Below are 20,583 nucleotides of genomic sequence, written 5' to 3'. Positions count from 1 at the left end.
AATTTCTGACTGTTTGTCGCAATAAATCAGCCCTATACATAGCATTATTTGGTGTTTATAAACAGAAATACTACTGTTATGGGAAGTTTTTCCGAACTTCGCAACTGGAACGCTAAACTCCCAGACGACGTCATTCCCACTCCCATCTTCCCGGTTCCGAGTACAACTTAGATCCAAACAGGGGGGCCTGACCAGAGAAGTGCCTGGGGTGGCATGGTCCCCTTTAAAATCTGTTCGGAAAGCCCAAAATCTTGAATCATGATTGGTTGTTTACCCTGACAGAGGTGGGACAGCCAAGTTAATGTGTTTCATAAATATATTTTTGACAGTGTATATATGTGTGTGTGTGTTTATGTGTGGGAAGTCTTTGTACTGTGACGTTGGACTTGATTCAGCTCAACTCAAAGCACTAAGAAATAAATGAAAATGGAGGGGCATGCCACACTAGTAGACGACAATAATGTGTAATCAATCACTTACAATACCACAGACTCTCAAATCTAGTCATGAAAAGTGAGATTATTAAACAGCATTAAAGTACTGGAAAGAGTTGGAGGAACGCAACCTTATTTTAACAGGATTAGAGCATTTTTGCCGTTTTAATATTTTTAATTCTGCCCAGGAATTCAACTGAGCCCAGACCAGCTCCTCTCAAGTCCCACCATGATTGTATTTCTCTTAGGGTTTAGTTAAACTCATACTGGTTGTTGTTTGGTTCGGGTAATTTTTCACAATACGGCGTAGTTAAATCCTGCAATCTTGCAAGTGTTTTTAAGGGTCACCTGAAGAGTAAAACATGACTGACATCTACTAATGAAGTTCTCAGGTGAAATGCTCTGTGATTGGTTGATCAAGAGAAGAGGCGAGAGGCATCAGGTCTGCCACAGGCTTTTATTGCAAAGTGGCTTCCTGTGATCTCAGAAACAACGTTCCACTTTAAGGCTCCAGATGTCGTCGTGTTCTTATTGTTGTTGTTGTTCTTGTTGTCGTGGGGTCGTCTCTCACTGGCGGGGGCTTATCTGCTTCCTGTAGTGTTTCTTTACAAAATAAAAGTGCACTCTAACTAGGTGGTGTGATGGTTACATTCAAACTGAAAGTAAGGCAATGACCAAACAGCTAGAATGACGGTGAGTCCGACAGGAATGAAACTGAGGTAAACAAACGTTAGCTGGGTGAAATAGACATGGAGAATTTGACGTCAGGGTTGGATTCTTTTCATCATATAGTTTCAACAAAAAGTGCCGGGTAAACTCTTCTTCTTCTCTTCCTTTGATGCATAGTCTAACAATACGTCTGCCTGGTTTGAACATACTGGAGAGGAAACAACAGTGATCAATAATAAATAAAGTCATATGTAAAAAGCTTCATGCTGCGACCCATGTGCTGCAGGAGGCGGAGCTTCGTGACGCAGCACTCGCCTCCGACACGTGCGTCTGCTTCCTTCACATGGACTTTTTGGCAAAAGTGGCTGTGAGAGACAACCTTCCTGGGGTTTGGTAGTGTGTCATCATTTGTTTGATCTGCCAGGTGAACAGAAGTCATGTGGCAACAAACTGGGAGGTGTTTGCATATCATTATGTTAATGAGATCTCCTTCATGTTGGAAAAAAAGCAAAAAGAACAAAAACAAAGAAAACAAAGAGGCCTAAAGACGCTAAACTCCTTCAGGACATGGATACAGACAGAGCAAGCTGCTGAGTGAAGCGGCGGTGTTCAGGTGGGGTCAGGTGCTTCGGTCCGGATGGCACGGCGGTTGGCTTGGCTCCGCTCGGCTCGCCGCGGTGACATCACAGCGGCTTGCCCTCCAGAGACACCACAACGTTCCCGCCTAGCTTCTCAGCCAGCGTGGTGCGGTCCTGGATGTCGTCCAGCCCGTTCACTTGCCACTCGTGTTTGATACCTGAGGGGATACAACTGAGGTCACTGAGGGGTCACAGGCATACAGACAAGGGCACGACGTAGCGTGAACACACACCTGAACACATCCATAACACACCTGAACGCTGCATCATGTCTTCAAACAGTGCTGCCCCTATGACCTTTGAACCCAGGTCACATGATGACTCACCTGTAAACTTCTTTTTGATGGCATCTTTAGAGCTAGCGTAGATCATCTTGCTCTTTAATGGAGCAGATTCTGGAGCCCTGTGAATAAACAATGCAGAGGTGACAGGTCAGCTGACTGAAGGCCAGGAAGTGGTCCACTGTTCATCACTTTCCTCATGGTGTGGGCGAAGCACCGTGTTCATTAGGTGTTTTCAGGGTGTAGCAAACCCTGTTTGGGTTTAAGCTCTGCAGCAGAGATCACTGATTCTCCTTACACCTGAGTTACTTTTTATACAAGTGGGACTTTGGGTTGTCCCATTGGTATAATTATGTACCCCATGTACAGAGGCACAAGGGGATGGCCTGGGTTTGATTCCAGCCTGCACACTTTTACAGCATCTTAAATGCTCTGTCTACCGACTTATCCTTCCATCTAAGACACAAGAGCCCCAAAAAAGAACTAAAAAAATGTATAGACAAAAAAAAAAATGCTTTTACTTTGAAAGGACATTGATATTTTTGTTTCGAAGACTACCTCTAGTTAAGTACTAGGTATATACACTGATGGTACCTCCGTGTCTATATGCCTACTCTCAGCTACGGAAGAGACGTAGCAATGTCCAAAAAGAGAAGACAGCACCGCCTGCTGGTTAAAGGACATATAACGATTTAGTTTTCATTTTGCTGACTTGACTCTGCTCTGACATGTACAGGCAGTCCTCGAGTTATGAACGAGTTCCATTTCTCAAAATTCCGTGTTAGTTGGATTTTTACCTGAAATACCCCCTAAATCTCTAAATAACTATCCAAATACATCTATGATACTTCATATTCATTGGATAACAATACAGACAAATAAAATATATCTCAATTTAAATAAAATAAATACAGACACTGAGAAAATTACGGAGCACAAACACAGACAATCTACACTATGACATGACTTGAGACAAAGTGGACGATGCTGATGACCGCGTAGCACTGCGTAGCTGTGCATTCATGCGCACTATGCGTCAAAAAACTAGTACACGTTGTAGGAGCTTATGAACAGAGCGGCATAACTTCAAAACCTTCTCTATTTTCTTATGTACATATATTTATTGGCCTAACTAGCCTCTCTGAGCCGTACCAGAAGATGAAAACGAGGTCCTCCTTCTTGGACTCCTTGGTCTCATAGGTGGCATCGTACAGGCCGTATCTGCAGTCGTTGAGAGGGAGAAGCTTGACAAAGCACGCGTAAGGATCGTCCACTGTCTCCCCGATGTCCCCCACCAGGATCTGCTTCCCCTCCTCCACAATGATCTTCTTCCTGTCCTCGCTCAGGCAGAACAGGACTGCCTTCTTCCTCTTCCTCACTTCGTCCTGGGTTGAGGACTTCCTCACCTTCATGTCGTTGAACACCCTGATGACCTCATCGTTGACTGTGACACCTGACGCCTGCAGACGACACAGAGGGCACATGAGTACAGAGCTCAGACAGTTTATCAGTGAGTGATGTCATGTGAACATCTTCTCTTTTTAGTCCTTTGTCCACTACACAGGAGGCTGTTTACTTTTTCACCACATCCTGAAAACTCTTAATAACTCATGCTCAAATTGTTCAACAGACAGAATTTTAAACAGTGGACTAATCTAAATTTAATGTGCAACACTGTCTGTTTGTTTTCAACTTTGTTAACTGCTCTATGTGTCTTTGACTGCCCCTCAAGGATGAATAAAGTTTTTGAATTTGATCAAAGTCAGCTTTATTAAGCAAAGGTTTGTAAATCTACAGACTTTCTAATAAATTTCACAGGACATCATAGAAGAAAACATTCATCACATTTTCCTTCTTCAATCCCGATTCACAGCTCAAACCTATGAATGTGGCAAAATTTAACTTGAGACAGAATCTGTTGAAGTAACCTCATCAAAAACATGACAATGTGGAAACAGTGAAACATGATGGTGGTAGGGAGGTCCTGAACAGCTGGAGGACATGATGGTAAAAACCACAACAAAGAAACGTCTCAAGCTGCTGAGCTATAGTCCGTACGTGTACATGTAGATGAAGAAAGCTGGCTTTGAGCTTAATAAGCGGGAGATTGGGCTATCAAAATGTATGTTCACAGTTTATTCAGACCGAGATCGGACTGAGCTTAGCTCAATCGAAGCAAGTAGATAATGCGATTCCTGTTGTACTGTGGTAGGATTCATTACATCCCTGCATGTCTGGGCATTCAGCACATGCAAATATCACTCAGTAGAGGAAGTAGATGAGTATGTTCTAGGGTTGTTGTACTCTAATACAACAAACAACACTATGGCACATGCATACAAAATAATACAAAGAGCTTCAGCGGCATCCATCTCAGCCATAGTCACTAGAATATTACATTGAAATAAGTTGTTTACAAGAACAAGAAATCAATAAATGTGAACGGGTTTACACATAAGCTGGTTTTATTGTTCTAACACAAAAAGTGTTTATTGTTTGAATAAATGTGTACTTTTCAAAGTAAATCTACCATTTTACAATTCTTTAAATTCAATCTACAGACTTAAAACTTGTTTTATTTCCTTGTAATCAAATCAAAGTGCAGTGAATATGTGCACTGATCTCAGTTTTTTCAAATCAGATATTGTGGTGTATTGTTAGGATTCTTTTACAATCGGTTATTGCTGTGTCATGGTATTATTAAGGGCAAAGTATAGCTTATCTTGTGTTACCCAAATCTAAGTCATATAATGGAGCACTTTGTGATTACTGGACTATCAGAAAAGATCCAGCAAGACATCCAATGAACAGAAAACACACCTCTAAAAGATACAGAGCAGGGTTATTAAGTGTCACATCGGGACTCATAAAGAAGTAAAACAGTGAGTGAAATCTGTTCAGAGAGACAGATTATTTCTCATTTAAACACAAGTATTTGGCACTAGCAGGATGATAGCTATCGCACGAGTCAGATGGGTAATAAATAAAAGGGATGGGAGAAAAAAAAACGCTGTATCATAATATCGGGATTTTTTTTTCAATGATTTTAAATCATAATTTTTTGACAAAAAAAAATCTTTCCTTCATTTTAGTCTTAGTTTATAAACTGGGTTGAAATAGTTGAGATGTCAGATCCCCTGAAAAAAAAAAAAACTGACTCACATGTGATATTCAATTTATTTGTGAAAATACGGCTCCAGATATAGTTTATAGACTTCATCATCACTCAACTTTTTCACTTGGTCTGGTGTTCTAGAAGTGAACAAAAAAATACCAAAATTGGAAAAAAAGGAAAAATCAGTTTAATCAAACCCTTAAGAAATCAAATTGGAAGAAAAGCATGTCATCCCAGCCCTCATAAATAATAATAATTTCGTCCCAGCTACACATCCCATCCAGGGCTGTGGGAGCTGAAGTATTCCTGCTATCATTGGGTAAGAGGTGGGTACACCTGGATAGGCCACCAGTCTATCACAGGGCTAACTCAGACAGACAAACTACTGATCACATGTATACACCCACAAGTCACCAAGCACCTAACAACCGAGCAAGCCTTTAAAAACGTGCTGGTCCCTGCAGCTCTGTGTGAACTGTAAGTTACTAAAGGCATCAGTGTGATGTGATGAACACAGAAACACTGCAGACCCTCAACATATGTTCAGTCCAGAAGCAAAAGGAGAGTCGAACAGCATCTGTGAGAACCGTGTCAATACAGTTTGATTGAACCAAGCTCTGTGTTGTTGCAGACAATACAGTGTTTAGTTTTACAGAATGTTCCTTTGGGCTGCAGATGGATCAGCTGACACGAGGTGGACTCAGCTGATACTCATAGACCCAAACTCATTGTCTACATTGTCTACTCTCCACAGCTGGAGATGAAGAGTTTTCTGAGAGAAAGATATCAGATTTGTAGAGCAATTTAAAGAGCCTGGAGTTCACATCACAGAGCAGACAGGATCAAGTGTGTATACAACACCTGATATTGTTACATTGATGGATAGTTTGAGCTCTCCAACATTACACCAGCTGAGCAGTCAGAGCCTGATGAGACATTGTAATTAGACCAGACTATTAATACATTTATCTATTGATTATTCATCAGCCTTAAATACCTGAATGACTGAAGAGTGAATCAGTGAACCAACCTGAGATCTGATCAAAGATTAAACACCTGAGAGGTTTACAGTAAGATCACTGGGGTTCACAGATAACACATGATGATGAGTCACATATTCACAGTATCATGTTTATATTATGGCTTGTATCAATCTCAGCTCTCAACCATTTCTGGCCGGTAATAGGTAAGTTAGAGTTGTTGTTAGAGATAGGGTTATCCTAGCAGTAACTCAGTATTATTGGTTGGTTAGTCTGGACAGTACGGTGGTGTGGGTCAGTAAACCCTGAGCTCAGCCTGCCGGCCTACAGACAGACAGACTGCAGAGTCACTGCTGCCCGTCTGTCTGTCCCTCTGTTAAACCGTTCGTCTGTCTGCTGGAGCTATTCACTCAGACTAAATCCGACCCCCTAGACACGCTCACATGAAGCGCTCCGCTCATTAGGTCCGGTTGGCCCGATTCAGACCGGGACTTGTAGTGTGGTCTTTCATGCTTCCGGCCAGTCAGCCCCGCTGGACCACAGCGGGGATAAGATGGCCGCCCTGGGCCACACGGCCTGGGGGCAGGCCTGGCCCAGCACTACACGGCCCAGCCTTCAGTATGGACTATTATCAAGATAAAATTAGTAAACACCCATTGGCTGTAACACCGACAATAAGAACAGTCTATGGAGGAATAAACACCGAGTAAGCGGCGGAGTGAGCGGGCAGAAATCGAGCAGGGAGCGGCAGCCATGCTAGCTCAGATCACGCCGACGCTACTCGCGGAGCTGAATAACGGTCCACTGCAGACCGGCACGATTCACAACGCAGGGAAACCCGTTTATCTAGATCACATCCAGACTCATGGGAAACGTTAAAAATGGTCCTTACCATGTTATCCCGGGGTTTCTCCGAGCTGCTTCGCCGTAAGACCGTTAGATTGGGGTTTCTTAGGGGTGAAAGGTAGCGGGGAATGTGGCCGGCAGGAGGAGGAGGAGGAGGAGGGAGGAGAGGGGGCGGCGCTTCACCGCAGGGATCAGACCTGAGACACGCACAGAGGCTCAGCGGGACGGGGACGAGTGCTTTCGAACTGAGTCAGCTTAAAACCGGGTTTTGGGAGGATGATTTTACCTCAGATCTATCGACTTAATTATCAGTTGTACCCGGAAAATCTCAGAGTGGTTGCATATCTGTCTTATAAGAGTCCCGAAGGACCAACCGCAGCTAGTCCAAGTCTAGGATATACACAAGATATCCTGGATCACACAACATAAAGTCAACATTTCTACATAGTCTTTATATTTGTAGAAAATCTGTCACTTAACTATTGTCAAACCTACTTGGGCCCATTACATACTCATAAAATAAAACCTCACCTGTCCCCCAGCTGGCTAATGATTCAAGAGGATAGGTTGTCTGTAGTGTTACAAGTGTCTAAATTCGAGCAAGCTCTGCTCAATGAAGATGTTCTCCATTAGGGGGCAATGTAGGAAAAATATGTCCGGATTTTTTTACGGCAGGATCAGGATCTGGATTTTATCACGGTTTTGACCCGTATTTGAAGCACATTTTCGAAGCTACCATCAAAGCGAGAGGTATTTTTTAAAAATCTGTAAATGTAAAACCTACACCCATTGGCTTGATGCTCTTTTCTGTGAAATCATGTTCATGTTAATCATCAAGCAGAATGCCCCTTTTTCATGTAAAAGGATTCAGCAGTCTTTTGGATGTTGATACAACCAAATTAATATAAATACTCAATGAGTATCAGGGACCACAGGTGTAAGGGTGCATACAGGTAACAGGACGCTGCGACCAGCTGGTTATAAAAAGTAATTTATTTTTACATCAGAACAACAACAAACAGGTTAGAGAGCACGAGGAGGCAGAGGAGGTCTATCAATCATAAATAAAAAAAAACAACAACCAGAGACTGAACTAAATAAATATGCAGCAGAGGAGGCTGCAGCTGCTCCAGTGTAGTGTCTGCAGCTGGCCTCCTTCAATCCATACACGCATGCACACACACACACACTCTTTGACTGTAGGCTAACACCACAGAAGAACAGAAGAAAACAGCCTAAAGCAGAAAAACATGGCAGTAGTCAAAATACAAAAACTACAAATCCACAGAGGCCACAGTGTCTCAGGTTTTTAAAGGGACAGCTCCACATTTTGGAAATAAGACCTCATTTGTTTTAGCCACTGACATACATTTACAAATGGAGGCAATGCTGACTTAAGAGCATCAGACTGAGTGGATAACTGAAAGGATACCTGAATGGAGAAAGACAGAGAAAATAACGTCTCCATGAACATCTCCTGAATTGTCTCTCAAAGACTTATTCACGCCTGGCAGTAAACTTTCTCCAGGTATACTGTGATCAGGAAACCAATGTTTTGCTGTTTTCGCAAGTTAAAAAAATAAAGTTTTTTCAAAGTCATGAATTAGATCTTTTTAAGTTTCACAGAGATCATCTTAGTATGTCAGGTTCTCACTACATATTGTTAGTGTGAACCTGAGCTATTGCTCAGTCTGCTTATTGTGGATTTGATAATTTTGTGATAAGTTGATTTTATTTGGAATTAATTGTTCGTCACGTTATATTCCACCCTTGTAAACAAGCTGAAATCTCAGTTTTGTTTTTTTCCAAACTTCATACTTTGTCAAACTTTTCTTCATCAGGACACAGAGCCAAGGTGAGGGGGGGGAGTTTGAACTCTTTAACAGTTTGTAGTCACTATTCTGCTGTCTGACTCTCTGTGGCAGCTCAGGTGTTATCACATGAACCAGGTAAAGGACTTTGGCCATGTGATAACAGAAACAAGTTATTACCTGGGTGTGAAAATGAGCTTTGACCCTGCACAGTGCTGTAACAATAACACACGTTAAACAGCGGATAGAGGGAGAGGAACCAGGAAGAATTCTGGTGAATGAAGTTTGAAACTTTAGCCTGAGATCTTGTTTCCATGTGAGGCCCTGCTTCACTAAAACCAGCTGCACAGTTAGAAAATCATCTAGAGCTCAAATCTAAACTTCGGTCCCTGAGCGAACATAACAACCTGACAGGATTTTCTCTAACGGGTGGTGCAACGTGAAGACGTTTCTGCTTTTCTGGACAACAAAACAAAAAATAAACACCAGATGGAAACTGCTGGGACTCTACTCTGTCTCTAATGTGTCTCTACTGTCCTACAGCACCACAGGAATGTCTGCTACATGTTCATGACTGCCCTCAGACAGGAAGTCAATGCCCTGAATGTCAGCAGGTCATCATCTCTCAGTAGCTACAAGTATTCACCACAGGAGGCTTTATATACAGAGAAACCTCAGGTCACGTGATCAGCTCATCATGTGGAAAAGGGTCCATCTCAGGTGAGTTTACCTGTGGAACTGAATTTAGTTCTTTAATGTTTGTCTCCTCAGATGAGACTGCAGAGGATTTCAGGTTTGTGACCTTTGACCCCAGGTGCTGCTGCAAAAGAAAGAGGCATTTGATTGATTGACATGGTCAGAGGGTCAAAGGTCATGAAGGAGCAGCACCAAATCAGTCCATGGAGAGGGTCCAGGTCTCCCCTAGGTCAGCAGAGAGGACGGCGGTGAGGTTGGATGGCAGCATTTGGTTCAGTGTCGGGAGCGCTTGGTCGGTGGGGCAGGGCTTCGCTCTGATAGGCCGAGTCTGCTGAGCTCTGAGAGGAAGAACTGCTGCAGGCGGAGCCCTGCTTTCGCCTCGTTAGTGTGACGAGGATTATACTGAAGACAGTTAGAGAACATCAGATCCACATCAGAGACGTATTCACCTGGGGACAGATGGAGAGAAGAAGACAGAGACAGAGTTATCATGTTCTTCTCCTTGTGTCTCTGTGAAGCCAGACTGCTGCTGCTGTCATTCAGCCCCAGTCCTGACTCAGAGCATACAAAGATTTTTAATTGAATGTAATACAAATATAGCTTTTATTAAACATGACCATTTTCACATGGGTACAGGACTGTGTGTTTTTGTGTGTTACCTGCTGTCTGATATTCACAGTTGTTCACTTTCTCTCTGATGGTGCTCAGCGCAATGGGCTTCTTGATGATGTCATAGTAGTCAGGGACCTGCAGACACGTGATAGGTGATAGTTATGAGCTTGGAGTGTGCACACATTTGTGTTGAGGAGTGTGTATTCATTGTGTGTGTGTGTGTGTGTGTGTGTGTGTGTGTGTGTGTGTGTGTGTGTGTGTACCTGAGTCCTGGAGACCAGCTTCATGAAGGGCCAGCTGTCCTCATGTCGGACCAGCTCCACTGTCAGCTGCTCACAGGCTGACAGCTCATGGACGCCGTGGTTCCTGCCGGATGAGCGTCGGCTGGATGATGAAGAAGAGGAGGATGCAGGAGGGAGGACAGGTTTGGAAGGTTTGGGAGGAGGGGTCACGTCTGAAAGAGGAGTACAGGAGTTACTTTCGGTCTGATGGTGGATCAGTCACTCTTTGTGTTTGTTGTCAACTCTTATTGTTCTGATTGGCTGTTTGACTTGTTGTATGTCTGTTTGTTGATTGCCTGCTGATGGTTGTTTACCTGTTGGTGGTCTCTTGCGGGACTGACTCTGACTAGGTGAGGTTTTGGAGTTGCCATTAGGTGCCAGGATTTCTTGGCTCAGACGTGCGCTAGCTCTACTCCCACTTCGGGGCTGAGGTTTACTCGCGGATGTTTTACCTGAAGGGGGCGTTGCTTTCTTCCCTGAGGACCTATGATTGGATGAGATCAGTGTCAGGTTAAAGTTTGAATCAGGCCAAAATCAAACCGAAGTCACGATTTACACAGACACTGACTTTGAGGCTGATGAATTCTTCCCTGCTGAGGCCGTGCTGTTCTTGGGCGTGGACTGTTGACCTTTAGGCGTACTCTGTTGACCTTTGGGCGTGGTCCCCTGGCCCTTACCTTTAGAGGGCGGGGCCTGGCTCTTCTTTGTGCTGGGAATTGACAGAGAAAAGGAGCTGCTGTTTCAGACCGTCTCAGTACAGGGGGACTTAGCTTCAACATTTCCACACTCACCTCACTGCTTCTTCCTCCTCTTCCTCAGATTCCTCCTCCTCCTCTGTCTCTTCCTCCTCCTCTTCTGACTCCTCTTCTTCCTCCTCCTCTTCCTCTTCTTCATCCTCCACTTCCTCCTCCTCATCAATAGAAGAGCGCTGACGGGATGGGACACGACTGGATCTCTGTTTGGGGCGACAGTCTGGACAGAACCAGTCGCCCTCTGGAACCGACTGAGACATGAACAGAGAGAAGATTTATTAATCTACAGAAACTCAACCATGCTGCTCACAAACATCTGTGTTAGCATGATACTAATGCTGATTCTGATTCGTGTTGCTCAGTAAACTGTCGCTAATGCCTCAGAAAAGGGTTGTGAACCTTAAGGCGAGGCCTCAGACAGTGGGTGTGGTGTCCTCTGTCACAACCATCACACAGTAGCATGTTGTCAGCGTCGCCTTTGCGTCGGCAGATCCGACAGCGAGCGTTGAGGACGGAGCGGGACCAGAGGATGCTTCGCTCCAGTGTGGACAAGTGGACAAATACCTGGACACAAACACAGTGGCAACATTGTATGAGATCCTCACAGCTGAGCAAAACAAAGCTCCTCTGAGACTGAGGGGTATATTTTCAGTTTGTCTGACCTGAGACAGACTGGAACACGACTGCAGAGACTCCCTCCACCGCTCCAACACCGTCTTACTGACCCGGCCGCTGTCACTGCCATCTGACACAAACACACATACGCACATGTATATAAAGAAAAGCTTTGCTGACATCACTTCCTGTTGAAGAACTTAATTTAAAAAAGTCCTACCGTCACTAGCTAGGTCCTCGTCTTTCTTCTTGGTCTTCTTAGTCTTCTGGTCTTTCTTGGAGTCTTCCTCACCTGTGAAGATGGTGGGAGTTAATGAAATGCTCACTCAGTCTGTTTGTAAGACACCTGTAGTATTAACTCTCCTCCGACTAACCCAGTGGAGCTTTGAGGAAGCGTCTCTCAATTCCTTGTTCGATGTGAATGAGGGCCTGAGCCAGGACTCGAACCGTGCTGCTGATTGTCTGAGGAGTCCCACTGCCCGAGGCCCCGCTTTCTGTCTTCAGCTCCTGCAGCCTGAAACACGCACACACACACATTATCACCTGCATCTTATAGAGTGCATCAATTCCAACGTGGAAACCTTTATGTTGCACAGTAACATGACTGTGATGTCATTCTTCGGTTCAGCTGAACAGCTCCATCTAGCTGCTGTCAGTGTGAACTTTTGAAGGCTTATATTTTTATTTTGAAGATTTATGTCAGATATTACCACTCTCTACCTGTGTGCTGACTATGTACCTGTCTCTGGCTCTCAGGTGAGCAGGCTCCACCTCCATGGCTTCCAGCCGTCCGTTGATCCCTCCATTCTCTCGGCTGTCTAAACTCAGCAGCTCATAGTTTCCTGCTTCCAGTGCAGAACGCCACACCTGTCTGTCCATCGACTGAGCGCAAACAGAGAGACAGCCAGGTAAGTAACTCAGAGTGTGGTTATGAGCGGTTGGTCTGTGTTCACCTGCAGGGGTGTGCATACCTTCAGAGTTCCCAGAGTTCCCTGGTGGATCCGGTCCTCGATGTCCAGCAGGAGGTCTCTCAATCTACCTTCCATCACCATCTCAGCTGCAGCAGTGCATTCTGGGACGGAGCGGGATGACTCTGGATCCCCTAGATCACCTGGAAACAACAGAACAGGTGTTAAATAAACCCGCTCTAACATCTAGAATATGTCTTGTGAGTACTTCCCTGTCTGACTCTACCTCTGCTTATCTACCTGTATTTTCTGCTGTGGTCTCACCTGTGCGGCAGTATTTCTCCTTGTCACAGTTCTGCAGCAGGTGTGTCAGTCTCTCCCTCTCCTGCAACAGCACCTCCTTCAAGCTGCTCTCTCGGTGACCTCGGGGGTTCAGCGCCTCGATCAGCTGATCCACCTCTTCTACTGTGCTGTAGAAGGACCACTGGTTGGGCCGTTTGACTGGTGGCCCACAGGTGGGGGGAGGGGCTGGGCTTGAGCCAGCACTACAGAGGAGGAGGAGTTTATCATCAATCCAAACACTGAGCTCACTGTGCCTGAAACCCAGAACCAAACAGAGACACCTACTTTCCCTCTGCAGGCTCCTCCTTAAGCTCCTCCTCCACCATCACAACATCCTTTTCCATCTTGGTTGTGGCATCTTGTGCAGGTGGTGGGTGTGGCTGTAGCATGTCCTCAGTCAGGCCAAAGCAGTCTTCCTCCACGAACAGGATCGAGGCTGAGGGGAGGAGCCAGTAGCGGCGGTACAGCCGATCCCTTCCCAGAGGAAGCAGGCAGGTGCAGGACGCTGCCTTCTGAATGCGCTCCTGCAGCTCTCGAACCTGCAGGAAAACAGATCACGCTCTGATTCAAGTTCTTCTGTGGTCTGTTTGTGTGATGCCACTGCTGCAGCCTAACACCACAGTAGGACAAACTGACGGGTACATAAATGATCAGATGTTTCTGTCATGCTCAAACCTTCTCCTGCTCCTTCTCCAGCTCCTCTGCTGTCAGGCTGGTGGGGGGGCAGAACGGAGGCTTGGGGTCAGAGGTGGTTGTCGCCTGTTTCTCTTTCTGGTTGAGTTTAGCTGGAGGACAGAGGAGACACTGAGGAGTCAGCAGTGAGGGGGAAAGGTGAAACCCCTGAGTAATGATCTGAACATGTTTACCTTTCATCTTCTTATCACTGGATGAAGAGTTCTTCTCCTCTTCTTCCTCAGCGTGATGTTTCAGAGGACTCTCACTGCAGACACAAACATTAATATTCTCTTCACATGACTCTGTCACATTTCTTCACTTTCACAAATCAAGAGACTCAGGCTGGGGTAATGGATGTGCTGACTGATGTTTCTCTGAGAGGAAAATAGTTTAATCTGACAGTTTCTCATCTACCTGTTTGTTTGGACACCACCTTCTTTCATCTCCTGCTCTCTCAGTCGTTCCTCCTGCTCCTTGAGTTTCTCCTCCTTCTCCTTCAGCCTCTGCTCCTGTTCTCTCAGCTTCTCTTCCTTACGCAGACGAACTCTGAGAGAGAGGCAGAGTTGAGAAGGGACACATGAACCACAATTGACTTTTATTTTGGATGAACTACTTGTCTGCACCTGCACACAGGGTGAACATAACATGGGATCAGTGTGTACCTGTGTGCAGCCTCCTCCCTCTCTCTGCGGTGTTGTTCTGATCGGATCTCTCTCAGTTCTTGTCTGGCCGCCTTTTGTTCATCCACACAGTCTTCGATCAGATCTCTACTGGACGCCATTGTCAGCAGCTTCCCTGTCAGAGCCTGCAGGATCTTCAGCTTCTCTCCTGAACACAAACATTAACAACTGATAAATAGCTTATCAGTAACTGATGAATAACTAATCAATAACTAATCAATAACTATGTGATCATTACAGTCTGATGGATCATTATCTAACCTGGAGTCAGGTCATACACGGCTGTGTTAGAGAGCCTCTTCAGCAGCCCCGGCTCAGCCACTCGTAGCTCAACACATGGGTCATCCATGACAGTGAACCCCCCCTGCTTCTGGTAGCGGAACTTGGCGTTGCTGTGGAAACAGTCTGCCCCGGACGCCAGGATATGCAGCCTCAGGATCTCGGACAGTGTGCAGCTGTCCAGGTCCAGCTGCTTCAGACTGCAGCCCTGATACAGCTGGGGCCAGGCGGCCGCCATTGAGGCCACAGCACTCAGAGCCGACTGAGTAGCGTCAGAGTCATCCTCCAGAGCCTCAGACAGGTCTTTAAATACACACACATACAACTGGTTACTGACACTATCTGCACCTTGAATTAATTAATTAATTAATTTTCAGAGGTGATGTAATTACACCAGAGGCATAAATCACATCTCTCCATGTTTCCCAACATGTGTGTGTCCTACCTTCAACCTGGTCCTTAGCCACATCCTCCTGCTCCTCATCCAGAGCCTGGAAGATGGCTGACAAGAAGAAGAACAGCAGCTCACACAGTGGACCCTCAGGGTCAGATCCCACCAGAGCCTCTTCTAGAACCTCTGTGGAAAGAACCTCAGTTAGAACCAAGAGAACTTCTTTGTGAACCAAAACTGAACATTTTTAACTTGCTGTAAACTCATTGAGGCCTCATGCCAGCTGTTTCAAGTAAATGTTTGAAGAATCTGATCCGGTTCTGTAAAGATAAAATAAGTTCTTACCAAGAGAGACTCCGTCTGGAAACTCATCCTTCAGGTCAAAGACTTCCCCAAAGGCCCGTAGGAACTCAAGGACCATCAGAGCTTCTCCAAACAGCTCTGCTGGGAGACGAGTCCTCACAGGAACAGGACTGGGCAGCTCCTGGTACCAACAGAAACAGATCCTGGATCAGTGGACTGGAGCCACTGAAGGTTTGTGTTTTGAATTTCTGTAGCGCGCTCACTGACCTTCAGGTCCTCACACTCCATGTCCTCTCTTGGTTTGTTCCACAGTTTCAGCCGCTCAGCGTATTTCTTCTTCTCCTCCTTCAGTTTCTCTCGCTCCTGTTGGTCAGATTCCAATCGTCTCATCTCTGATACATTTCAGATCTAACGATTAGAAAACTCTTTATGTGACTCACCCTCTCCTTCTCCAGCTTCTTTTGCTCCTTCTCCTCCCTCCTCTTCTGTTTTTCCTCCTCAAACCTCTTCCTGTGTTCCTCCTTAAGCCTCTCTCTGTCCTCCCTCTCTCTCCTCTTGGCCTCCTGCGCCTCTTCCTTCTCCTTCTTCAGACGAGCCTTATCCTGAGCGGCAGCCATCATCTCCTCCTTCTGCTGCAGCAGCTTCAGCTTCTCTGCTGCCTTCATCAGGGACGAGCTCGCCTGGGAACACAACAGACACTTTAACATGCCACTGACACACCACACGTCTTCAAAATAAAACACACCACACACCTTCAAAATAAAACACACTACACACTTTCAAAATAAAACACACCTTCAAAATAAAACCGCCTTTGGAATAGAAACTAACACACCACACACACCTTCATATAGACACAGCACCACACACCTCCATGATAAAAATCCAAACATACACCTAAAAACCTCACAACTCAAAAGTAAGAGCCACCTTCAAAATAAAACACAGGGGTGCAGATGGCCTAGTGGTCTAGGTCGCGCCCCGTGATGTTTGAACTTGGGCAGGTGGCCTGGGTTCAAATCCAGCCTGTGACCTGTTACCCGCACTCTGGCCCCCTTTCTCACTAACCCGCTGTCCTCTTTGGTCTCGTTAAAAGCACGAAAAGTCCCAAAAATTGACTTAAACATAAATAAATAAAACCAACTGCAGTTAAGATCCAAACACACCTCAAACTGCATAATGAAAACAAAACATATATTACACCCTAAAAATATGAACATCACACTCCTTCAAACTGAAAAAAAAAACAATCACTAGGGGTGGGAGAAAACAACGAAAACCGATTTAACGGCAATTTTTGTTTGACAACATCAAATTTAGGATTCCTTGTCAAAAAATCTAATTTTCTTTTCATATTCTTCATTTCTGTCTTTGTTTATAAACTGGATTGGAGAAAAGTTACCACTTTTCTCCAGAAGAGGATGAAATATTTCTCTCTGACTTACGTGATGTGCATTATATGGGAAAATATGGCTCCTGATATAGTCTGTACACACTATCATCGCCATTGAACTTTTTAACAGGTTCTGGTGTTAAAAATGCAACCTGAAAATCACAAAAATCGAAGCCACTGATTAAAACCAAACACCTTCCAAATCAAACTGAATATGTCAGACCTTCATAATAAAATCACATTCAAAATAAAAACATCTACAAAGTACATCTTCAAAGTAAATAAACACACCCCTTGCATCGTCAAAATAAAACAAAAAAAAAACACAAGAAACCCTCAAAATAAAACCAAACACACCACACACCTAAATTAAAGAACAAACAAATCAGAGTCACACTTTAAACCCCTCATATTCCGAGTAAATACTACAAAATATGACTCCTCTTCATGTATCCATTATTCTTACCTGTCCAGGTGAGCCCCGCCCTCCCCCACTAGGGGAGCTGAAGGGGAACAGGGGAGGCTCATCAGGGAAGAACTGAGAGAAGGTTTGTCCAGACAGATGGTACTTAGTCACTGCGGAAGGCTGAGGGAGAAAGGAAGACACAGTCAGTATAACAAACAGTCCTGAAACACTTAATTCATATCTGTGACAAGTGATGAGTACGAAGAGGGACCATAACCTCACCCACCTTCAGTATGATGGTCCCATTCTGAGGTTCACAGTATTGCTTAAAGAGCAGCTTCAGCCTCTCTCTGGACACCATGGACTTCCTGCGACTGAAAGTACACACACACACACACACACACACACAAATTAACATCCTTCATTAAATGGAGGATTATCTCTGCCAGAGCTCTCAATTCTAAAACCCAAAAGTAGTTAGCCTTTTGACCCAGCAGAGGGCACAGTAACACTCAGTTCCTATATGTTTTGTTGTAAAATAACTGTGGTATCAGCAACCTGGGCTAAACAATAAATAACATCACACAGAAAGTGTATGTGATGTCACAGAGTCTTACCTGAGCTGGTTGGCTTTCACAGTAAAGGGTTCCCTGTGTTCACCCTTCAACATCCTTACTGTGTACTTAAACACTGATGGATTCAGAGGCTTCTTCTTCTTTCTGATGAGACACACACATGCACACACACCAAAGCTTAGGACCTGCAATACCCACAATGCAACTGTTATTATTAAACATGTTTGAGATTTGCTATGGGTGCTGAACCAGTCAGTAGCAGATATCCTCCAGTTTTAAACAAACACCATCACAACACTCAATGACCTTTGACTTCCATACCCATTGATCTGTGCTGTGGGACTCTGGAAGTCCTTGCTGTCCTCGTCGCTGTCGCTTATGACGATGGTGTCACCCTCAGCTGGTTTGGCGTGTCCATTGGAAGCCGGTGCCCCGTTAACACTGGAATGAGGAGAGTGAACCTGCAGGATCTCACAGGCATGTCTGCAACACACATAAAAAATGTTACAATCGCAACTCCGCAACTTTTATTTCCTCATCCAGCAATGGTATGAGTCGTGATCAGGCAGTTGTAGAAGTACTTGTACCTGGCCCCATTGCGACCTGTCACATCCACTGTCTCCCCAGGGAAGAAGCGGTCTTTCACGAAGGTGTAGACATCTTCGCAGAGCTCTGTCAGTCTGCAGCGGCGGCTCAGAGCAGCCAAGTGGAGCAGAGGAACCACCAGAGACGTAGGGAAGTTCTGCAGACTCTGCTTCGCTCGCCGCTCACTCTCCACTGCCTCAAGGTAGGTCAGGCCCGCTCGGCCTGTCAGAGCGCAGCTCCACACCAAACTGTTACACAGGATTGTGCGCTCAAAAAACTCACTGAGGGAAGAGAGAGAAGCAGAAATAATGAGGAGTGGTACCTTCTGTCTGACACACGGCTGAGAAATATCCAAGAGGTGGGTGAAACCAAGTGTCTTAAACCTGCAATCTCTCTTATGTTCAGTAGGGGGCAACTCCTCTGGTTGTACAATAAGTCTGAAAAAATATTCCTCTTTCTCAACTGTTTTTTTTTCCTTCTACAGTACTGTACAACTTGTAAATCACAATCCCATTTAGAATCACAAAAGTAGAGGAGTCAACAAAGGGACACCTGGGACTAGCTCTATCTCAAACTCAAAAAGATGGAGATGTAAATATAACGTGATCTCTTATAATCTTAGGGTAAAAAAAGTATAATCAGCATGGGGCTGATCAGGGTCTGTTCAGAATTGGTCTCCCCTCTTCCCAGGACACAGATCAGCTGATTTCAAATCACTATTTACTTTCAAATAAAGATGTGTTTTAGAAGATTAAAAAGCATCCGCTTCATGTGCTGAAAAGATGCAAAACAATTTTAAACTAAATTCATTGGTCCCATCAGGAAGTTTGTGATCAGGGAAAAATGACTATTTGTAAAAGTCAGAGACCCTCCTAACTTACTCCACAGCTTTATAGAAGATACACGAGTGGTTTTACGTCAAGTCTCCCAATAATAGCCTTTTCTGTTCTAAAACCAACTGAAACAAGTCATTTTTATTTTTTAATTCCCAGTTATACGTTAAAAGTTAAAGCTTGTGACAGATAACTCAGATTAAAATCTGAGACATAGACAGTCTGGAGTCAGTCTGAGATCAGCTGATGAGACTAAACAAACACAGGATGACTTCAATATTCACCTGTGTGACGTTAAACTCAGATGATTCCACCTAAATGTGAGCTCTAACGTCACCTGGACTACGTCACACAGGTGTATAGTCCCTTTATCTGACCCCAAGCAAGTGAAGAATCAACGGGCCTGTTTGTAACCGCTAACGGCTAAAACTAGCTGAGCTAAGCGCCGACTGACAGCTTCTCTTTTAGCCCACACTGCTAACAGCAGCTAACTCACTTTAGCTTAGTCAGTGAGCTAACTTCAGCTAACTGAACACCTGTCCTAGGGGTGTTTGGCATCCCCTGACAGCGGGTACCTGTTGGAGGTGTTTCCTCTTTGTGGATGAAGACTTTGACCTTGTTCTGAGCAGATGAAAGTTTTATAATTTATTCTGATAAAGTTTCTTTTGTGTCTACAGTCTGGAAGTTTGCCAGCCGGCCAACTGTCAGTCAGAACATCACCGAACTCCCTGCTGGGGGGCTAACTGCTCTCAGAAGAGTCAGGTGAGGTCTCTGGTACTCACTCATAGGTCCTGAAGATCTCATGGGTGATTTTACAGAGGAAGACCTCCTCGTCCGGTCGCAGGTCCGCCGGAGGTTTCTGCCTGATGAAGGCTTTCCTGTGGAGGAGCGGCATCTCTCAGCTCCGCGTCCACCGGCAGAACTCTGGAGGTTAAAAAGGTGGGAAACTGGGTCTCAAAACACCGAACCAAACACACAAACTCCGTTCAAAGTAACAGAAGTCAGCCCAGAGGCTCTAACCGGAGCCCTGAGCTGAAAACAGCGGGGGGAACACCGAGCAGAACGCGTGCGGAGCGGCGCGGGTCTTTTGTTAGACTCGGTGATAATCTGCCCACATGGAAATGAGCCGTTCACTGTCTGAGAGCTCACACTCACCGTTTCACTCCACAACAATAAAAAACACTCACTACACAACAGTTAACCAACACTACAACATAACAGAACCGACTGTGGCGAGCTTTACCGAGTTGTGTAACGACGAACCGATAATCCGCCGTTTGAACGGTAGAGACAGATGAAGTCCCGGGCTGAAGCTGCTGGAAGCGGCTCTCAGGCGGCTTGTTGACCAAGTTTTGGCCCGCTTCACGGACCTGCTACAAGCTGGAAAATTACGGTTTCGTTGGTTTCTATTCTATTGCACAAATTATACAATGCTGTTATACAAAAGTCAAAATAAATTAAAACAAAACCAAAACGAAAAAGC

General features: G+C 45.0%; 2 protein-coding genes across 2 annotated transcripts; both read right to left on the bottom strand.

The window, feature by feature from the left end:
• Positions 1-877: 877 nt before the first annotated feature.
• On the bottom strand, positions 878-7,172 carry cfl2 (cofilin 2 (muscle)). Its single transcript, XM_074692830.1, has 4 exons — positions 7,010-7,172; positions 3,175-3,482; positions 2,068-2,144; positions 878-1,899 (listed from the first exon to the last, which is right to left on the bottom strand). Exons 1-4 carry the CDS (start codon positions 7,010-7,012, stop codon positions 1,787-1,789), a joined length of 501 nt encoding a protein of 166 aa, XP_074548931.1. The 5' UTR covers positions 7,013-7,172; the 3' UTR covers positions 878-1,786.
• A 766-nt stretch (positions 7,173-7,938) lies between these two features.
• On the bottom strand, positions 7,939-20,480 carry baz1a (bromodomain adjacent to zinc finger domain, 1A). Its single transcript, XM_074692036.1, has 30 exons — positions 20,344-20,480; positions 19,883-20,024; positions 18,270-18,548; positions 18,004-18,165; positions 17,725-17,826; positions 17,394-17,481; positions 17,168-17,287; positions 15,749-15,988; positions 15,576-15,671; positions 15,351-15,489; positions 15,060-15,191; positions 14,597-14,917; positions 14,318-14,483; positions 14,070-14,201; positions 13,847-13,920; positions 13,656-13,765; positions 13,266-13,519; positions 12,963-13,183; positions 12,702-12,841; positions 12,470-12,612; positions 12,105-12,244; positions 11,951-12,022; positions 11,778-11,860; positions 11,515-11,679; positions 11,155-11,366; positions 10,932-11,072; positions 10,678-10,847; positions 10,346-10,536; positions 10,130-10,217; positions 7,939-9,919 (listed from the first exon to the last, which is right to left on the bottom strand). The coding sequence occupies exons 2-30, from the start codon at positions 19,993-19,995 to the stop codon at positions 9,744-9,746; spliced, it is 4,470 nt and encodes a 1,489-aa protein (XP_074548137.1). The 5' UTR covers positions 19,996-20,024; positions 20,344-20,480; the 3' UTR covers positions 7,939-9,743.
• Between the last annotated feature and the right edge of the window lie 103 nt (positions 20,481-20,583).

This window comes from Halichoeres trimaculatus, unplaced genomic scaffold (genome assembly GCF_033239565.1).
Source record: "Halichoeres trimaculatus isolate MK-OKI-2021-1 unplaced genomic scaffold, fHalTri1.1 fHalTri1_scaffold_17, whole genome shotgun sequence".
Classification (NCBI taxonomy): domain Eukaryota; kingdom Metazoa; phylum Chordata; class Actinopteri; order Labriformes; family Labridae; genus Halichoeres; species Halichoeres trimaculatus.
Note: the sequence above shows the minus strand (reverse complement) of the source record. Positions and strands in the feature narration are given on the sequence as shown.

Excerpts from the sequence above, each read along its gene's own strand:
- cfl2 (XM_074692830.1), bottom strand. Across the intron at positions 2,145-3,174 it reads GACCTCGTTTTCATCTTCTG|GGCTCCAGAATCTGCTCCAT; the intron begins GTACGGCTCAGA and ends GTTTATTCACAG. Across the intron at positions 1,900-2,067 it reads CATCAAAAAGAAGTTTACAG|GTATCAAACACGAGTGGCAA; the intron begins GTGAGTCATCAT and ends GTATCCCCTCAG.
- baz1a (XM_074692036.1), bottom strand. The coding sequence starts at position 19,995 with ATGCCGCTCCTCCACAGGAAAGCCTTCATCAGGCAGAAACCTCCGGCG. Across the intron at positions 13,921-14,069 it reads GGTGGTGTCCAAACAAACAG|TGAGAGTCCTCTGAAACATC; the intron begins GTAGATGAGAAA and ends TTGTGTCTGCAG. Across the intron at positions 10,537-10,677 it reads CCGCAAGAGACCACCAACAG|ACGTGACCCCTCCTCCCAAA; the intron begins GTAAACAACCAT and ends CTCCTCTTTCAG.